This window comes from Malurus melanocephalus, unplaced genomic scaffold (genome assembly GCF_030028575.1).
Source record: "Malurus melanocephalus ecotype Western Australia unplaced genomic scaffold, MMel_1.1 scaffold_540, whole genome shotgun sequence".
Lineage (NCBI taxonomy): Eukaryota > Metazoa > Chordata > Aves > Passeriformes > Maluridae > Malurus > Malurus melanocephalus.
The window spans coordinates 431061-437697 of record NW_026623772.1 but is presented as its reverse complement, the minus strand read 5'-3'; the positions used below and the strand labels follow the sequence as shown (position 1 = coordinate 437697).

At 55.7% G+C, this 6637-nt stretch overlaps 1 protein-coding gene across 1 annotated transcript in view; it reads right to left on the bottom strand.

Moving 5' to 3' along the window:
* Positions 1-268: 268 nt before the first annotated feature.
* Positions 269-6637, bottom strand: part of POLE (DNA polymerase epsilon, catalytic subunit) — a 29509-nt gene continuing 23140 nt past the window's right edge. Inside the window, exons 35-48 of the mRNA XM_057381907.1 lie at positions 6059-6235; positions 5470-5693; positions 5101-5321; positions 4312-4516; positions 3708-3881; positions 3339-3464; positions 2710-2842; positions 2409-2598; positions 2191-2322; positions 1891-2084; positions 1486-1686; positions 1081-1206; positions 866-955; positions 269-657 (exon numbers count right to left, since the gene is read on the bottom strand). Of these exons, the coding sequence (XP_057237890.1) occupies positions 544-657; positions 866-955; positions 1081-1206; positions 1486-1686; positions 1891-2084; positions 2191-2322; positions 2409-2598; positions 2710-2842; positions 3339-3464; positions 3708-3881; positions 4312-4516; positions 5101-5321; positions 5470-5693; positions 6059-6235 (2307 nt within the window). The 3' untranslated portion in view covers positions 269-543. The remainder of the gene's footprint in view (positions 658-865; positions 956-1080; positions 1207-1485; positions 1687-1890; positions 2085-2190; positions 2323-2408; positions 2599-2709; positions 2843-3338; positions 3465-3707; positions 3882-4311; positions 4517-5100; positions 5322-5469; positions 5694-6058; positions 6236-6637) is intronic.

Here is a 6637-nt window from a genome sequence, read left to right as displayed (position 1 = left end):
GGCAGGTACCGAAGAGCAGGAAACAACCAACACATTCACTGGCAGGGAGCCACTGTCATGTGAGGGTCCAGGGCTGCAGTCCCTTGCCCTGGAGCTGCAGTGGGACAGCAGGGAGCACGGCCAGGTCCCCAAACAGGCAGAGGGGGTCCCTGGTCCATCCTGCCCAGCAAGGACACACCTCACCCCCCTCACCTGCAGCCATCACCCAATGATGGGAGCTCTGGGCCACAGCCTCTGATGACAACCTCCCTAAAAACTACCCCTGTTTTCTACTACCCATTTATTTACAGAAACTGAACATTAAAACCACACCTGGGGCCAGCACAGACCTGTGGTGGCCAGCTCCAGCCACTGGAAAGCCCCAAGACCCCACCAGGCAGCTGGGGGCAAAGACAGCCCAGTCCCAAGCACGGCTCTGCCTCCCTTCCCTCGCTGCAGGAGGGGTCTGCAGTGTCTCTGGGGTCCRGCCCATGGCCAAGGGGGTCCAGGATCACTCTACATGGATGTGGGAGCATGGAGTAGGCAGGAAGAGCAGCCCAGCCCTCACTGCTGGAGCTGGAGGTTGGTGTGCAGCAGCCACTCAATGGTTTCCAACAGGTAGGCCATGCCGTAGTGCCGGGCGATGTTCTGGAAGACTCTGACATGGTCCATGAAGGTCTGGGGAGAAGAAAACAGGGAGGAAAAGAGGCTGCGGATCCTGGACAGCTGGGGGCTCGATAGAGTGACTGGGCAGGACTGGCCAGAGAGCAGCTCAGCTGGTGGCAGGGTACATGCAGTTAGAGCAGAGGCAAAGGAGGCACAGGACACYCTAGGGCCCCTCACTGAACTGCTGGGCTGGGCCTGGGCTGGGCAGGAGTGGAAGTACCTGCGAGGAGATGGTGAGGGTGAAGTCTCCAGCACAGCTGCAGTGCACGGGCATGTGTGTCTCCTTCACTCCATGACATTTCTTGCACACCTGGAGGCCAAGGAGGTTCAGGTCGGTCAGGAGATGAGGCCAAGCCCTTCTGCCAGTGGCAGACCAAATGTGTCCAGGCTCAGAAAATCACAGGAGTAGACATAACAGGGAATTCCTGTGCTCACCAGGTCCTGCAGCATGAAGGCCATCAGCTTCTTCTGCAGGGCTTCCACCAGTGCCATCTCGATGGCGTTGATGTCATACTGCACCTGGCAGTTGGGGCAGACCCAGCCAGGCAGCAYTGACCCATCCTAGGGGCAAAGAGAGGGAGGTGAGCACCACAAGTCCCATGCTCTGGGATGGTGGAACTTGTTTCTGGAGAGAACAGAACATAAGCCAAAGCCCAAGCATGCTCAGAGACCYATCACATGCAGCTAGAAAAGATGAACAGAGAATTGGCTTTAGGTGAGGGTGACCATGGGGAGCAGGCAGAGCTGCAAAACAAAGGAGAGAAAGAGGGAAAGGTGATGGACTGGCCTTCAGCACTGCTGTACTGGGGCCTCTGTTGTCCCTTAGGAAAGAGACTGTACCTGGGAGAGGGCAGGGTCCTTGCACAGGTCCAGGTCCCTGCAGAAGTTGCAGTTCCTGCAGATGACTTCAGGAAGCACATAGGAGCGGCAAGGGTCCCGAAACTGGGCTGCTTCTGAGAACTCGCCCACCTCAATGAGGCGCAGCAGGTCCCGGCGCAGTTTGTTCACCTGGTTGGTTATGTTGGCATCCAGGGAGAGGACCTGCAGAGGTAAGAGCCAGGTCAGCCTACCAGCAGAGACTGTTCTCAGCAGGACAGTTCACATCCTTGTGACCCTCATATGCACACAGGGCACAGTAAACTGGTTGTAGATTCCTCCTGTGGAAAGCTGCAGCAATGGACAAGAACCAGAATTTCAGTCCAGACCCCAATCCTTCAGCCAAGGGGCCTGGCCCACCCCACTGACCTTGCAAACGTATTTGATGAACTCCAGAGCTGGGTTGTTGAGTGGCAGATAGGAGCCAGGCAGGACAGGGAACATATCTGAGGGCTCTGTGGCATTGTGGGAACCAGCCATTTTCTTCTGGATCTTCTGGGTGATGGTGAAGAAGCTCTGGGTGAGCTCATTGGCCACATAATCCTGTGAGAAGGTGATCATGCCTAGAGGGATGAAGTAGRGAGCATTTGAGCTGATTGGTGGCACATAGGGACAGCAAGGCTGGTGGCTSTCTGCCTGCAGCAGGGCTGCCCTGGATTTGGCACTCACCAGGCAAGGCCCCCAGCTCCCCCAGAGCCTCCTGGGACACCTGGCTGGTGCTTCTCCTCTTGATGGGGGTGCTCCCAGGGGTGTTACGCCGCAGTTCCTCCTTCATACTGTGGTACACAGCCACGATGTAGGCTGGGAAGACACAGGCAAAGCTCCAGCTCCTGCCCGGAGCTGGCACTGGGGGACACAGTGACATCATCCTCTCCCTTACAGCTCACCTGACACGATCATCAAGAAGTAGCTCTGGCAGGAGGCGGCCTGGGGCAGGAACTGTGCAATGTTCCAGCTGTTCTCCAGCAGCTCCTCCACGTCTGTCTCTCTTTCCTCCTCCTCTTCTTCCCTTGCCACTTCCTCCTCCTCCTCTTCCTCGCTGTCCTCCTCCACTGCCTGCCTCTTGCTGATGTCCTTCTGGGGGACCCAGCAATGCCACAGCTGTCCCTCATGCCCAGCCAAGACCTCCCTGCTGCACTCAATCTCAGCACCCTGCTCCCAAGGTACTGAGTGCTTCCCATTTCTTACCTCCCCATAGTGGATGCAAGAATCCACTTTTCCCTTGATACCTCCATAATTTGCTGGGTCCATCCAGAGCAGGAACTCCCAGCAGCGGGAGAAGGAGATGGTCAGAGAGTGGAAGATCTCCTTGGAGTGGATGCTGGAGGGATAAGACTGCAGTCAGCCTSCGTGTCAGCATCATCTATTCTCCATGGGACACGGTGGGGAGGTGATGCTGGCCAGAAGAGAGGGGTGTCCCTTTTCCCATCTGACCCTCACCAGGGACCCCAGGGGAAGTCATGCCCAAAGACACCTGGTTCTCTGTTCTTGTGTCAAGGTACCTATATCACAGCTGGCATGCTGAGAGCCAGCCACGGGACAAGCTGGGCATCTCAGGTTCTCCTGGAGGTCTCTTCAGGATTGAATCCTATGAGTATTCTTGGAATACTGCCTATAGAGGTCAGCTAGGGACAGATCACCACTCCAGGCATGACAGCAAGAGAACTGGGAAGCCTTGTCCCTTCAGTAGCTTTGTCAAAAAAAGTAATGAATTTATGTCCGAGGCGCATCAGAAGGCAAGTCAGCATCCTCCTTCCTGGCCCTGAGCACTGCCCCAGCCCCACCASCCAGGAGCCCCATCTCCAGGTGCACCCCACCTGTTGATGATATACTCCATGTAGCTGATGGCATCCTCAAGGCGCCGCTTCTTGGTGCACAGGATGATGCGGTTGAAGTTGGCGTAGACCACGGAGGAGCCCAGGCGCTTGAACTCGGCCACCAGCCTGCAGCAGGACACGGTGGGATCAGCRGGTGGGAAAGCAATGCCTGAGGGGCAGATGCAACCCACAGAGGATGTGGTGATCTATCAGCCTGGAGTCAACATGCAGCAACACTGCGCAAGGGAAGTCACCCAAAGAGGACTGCCCRCCTCTCTAGAGGATCCCTGTGGGTGCCAGCATCCTGGGCACTTGTGTCACACCTCTCCATTCCCCTCCACCAGCCTGGCAACTTCAGGATTCACTTACTGCAGGAAAAGCTTCTTCATCATGTTGTGGAGCGTGCGGTGCAGTGCCGGGTCATAGAGCAGGGAGGAAGGAGAACGAAGCCAGCGGTAAAAGTGAATGACCTGGTTGTCTGCATAGATGTTGTGGTACTGTGTGATCTCCTTCACCCAGCTCACCACCATACTCTTCAGGATCCTGCAGCAAGCACCAGGCAATATCAGCATGACCCCACCAGTCACCACCCACCAGCAATCCCTTACCCCTTCCTGACAGGGACGTGTTTATGGACACACTAGAGGATTTAGAGCAGGAACAACTTTGTTCAGTCTTCAGGACATGAGCCACAGGGTAAATATGTGTCTCTATAACCTGGTGGAACACGAACAAAGGAGAAAGCAATATCCGATACATCTGCTGCCTGACGCACCAGGCAGCTCTGAGGATTTTCCAATGTGTTGGAGAAGATGCCTACCATTCACTCGAGGCCTGGATTTATATTTACAGCACCCTACAAGCCCTATGGCTGAAGAAAGGCTAAAGACAGAAGGGAATGAGGTAGTACCCTGAGGTGACCTGCAAGGATGGAGACCACCTGCTCTACCTCCTGCTGCTCCTCAAACCACACCTGAAAGTGTTGGAGCAGAGGGCAGTCTCATCATAGCTGGTTGGGATGTTGGCAGCTTGGTTCCCAGTCACCATGTCCTCCAGGGATGCCTGCTGAATCACATCGAAGCTGATGCTCATGCTGGAGCCTCCTTCCATGTCATTCACGTGGTGGGACTGCAACACCGTGTTCACAGCCAGGCTCTGGATGTCCAGCTCAAGACACACTAAGAGCAGACACAGCTGTCAGCAGGGAGGCAGGGAAACCAGGAAAACCCTCCCTGCTGCTGCTGCCAGAAATGCTTTTCACAAGTACAGGGTGATCTGTTGGTGTTGCTGCACTCAGAGGGGAGATGCTTTCATAGGCATGGCTGGACCTTCATTGGTCTTGACTGAGCTGTGTCTTTCAACAAGATTTGGACCTAGTGACTCTCTGGGGATCACCAGTTTTCCTGGAAGCTGCAGCAGTGCAYCTCAGAAGAACTCATTACATTCAAGCTGCCTGAGAGAGCCCTGTCCCAGCATCACCACGGATGACCAGGTGAGCTGTCCTTAGGCTCACACAATGCAGGTGGTCTGCCAAATGCTGTCATCGGTCACTAGTGAAGAATCCCTATTTTGATGCCTGCACATGTTACAGGTGCTCCAGGACATGCCTCTTGCATCCCCCTTGCCCATATTGATGCTGAAACCCAAAAGCTGCTGGTTACAACTGTCACTAGAGACTCTTTGTGAACTTTACCCACCCCTCTGCAGGACTCATAAACAAGGATCCAGATCTTTCCCAATTCAGTGCTACCACCCTTCTCACCTGTGGAGTAGCAGCCAGGGTTGTTGATCTCCACTGAGGATCTCTCATCAAACTCCATGACCAGGCGGTTGTCATCAGCCTCCTTCCCCCCCAGGTCAGGGCGGGCTGTGGGGGACAGCCACAGCAGGTGGTTGTGACGACGAAGGTGGCGTGAAAAGAACAGGTCAGAGCCGAAGGTGGAGATGTCATCAGGGAGGTTTCCGATGGGGATGTGGTAGTACCTGAGGCACAGGGACAGCAGTGGTCATTGGGGTGAGCATGGCTGCAGGGAAAACAGGGACCCTTGCCTGTCCCCTCAAGAGACAAGGCAGCTCCTGGGGTTCCACTGAGGGCACAGCAGCCTAAGGGGAACACAGCCACTTTGGGTACCTGCTCATCTCAAAAGCCTGGGAGAGGCAGGTGTCCAGGTTGAGGTAGTGGCGGATCATGCGGCGGGCGGCATGGCGCTGCCAGTCCAGGACCGAGTAGCTGATGTCATCTACCAGCCGGACGGGGACCAAAGGGAACTCCTCAATGATGGGGATCCCACTTGCCAGCCGTTTCAGGTCCCAGTTGGACTGCACAGCCACCAGCGTAGGGCCCCGGCGCTCATCCTGCACCAAGGAGAAAGGGACATGTCCTGGTGCACCTCTCACTTGCTTAGCAAGAAGCTGATAGTGTCAGCTGCCCATCCCCATAGCAGGTCCCCACAATCCTGGGAGAGCACACCCCAGCACTTCCAAAGCACCCACCCACCCCACACCACCAGCTCTCCAGCTGAGCGCAGGGAYGGAGAGAGATCCTGAGGTGCTGGCACTGCCCCAGGTAAGCCCCCCACAACCAAAAGCAACCACTTCTTGACCTTGGGTTCAGAAGTTATGTGCAGGTGTTCTTGGAACTGCTGCACTAGTGCCTTCTGCAGCATCCTTCTCTCAATGCCCATAGTCCCACCGAGACCTTCCCGCCACCTTCATCTTACCTTGTAGCCCAAGAGCAACCGCTGGACACCTCTGTAGATGGCCTTGGGGTCGGTCTCAGCGCGCACCTCGAAGGTGTGTTTGTCRGGGGGCAGCAGCTCCTCACCCACCTTTTCCAGCAGAGCGGCACGCTCTGTTGAGAACAAGGTGGTGAGGTTTGGCATCTGGTTGCTGCGTACCTGGATGCAAGAGAGACCAGCTCAGAGCAGGGGGAGAGCGACCCTGGCATGTGCAGTGTCAGGGGCCCGCCAAAACATGGCAGGGATGTGTGATGTATGGAGAAATCACCAGCTGCCTGACCCTCCAAGGGAATGATCTAGGGTGGAAGGGACCTTTAAAGGTCCTCTAGTCCMACCCCCTGCCACGGACAGGGACACCATATAATCCCAGAATTGTTTAGGTTGGAAGATACCTTTAAGATCAAGTCTAACTGTTCACCCAACAGTGCCAAGGCCACCACTAAAACCATGTCTCCAAGCGCAACATMTTCACATCTTTTAAATCCCTCCAGGGATGGTGACCCCACCACTGCCMTGGGAAGCTGTGCCAGGGCTTGGCAACCGTTTTGGTTTTTCCTGCTA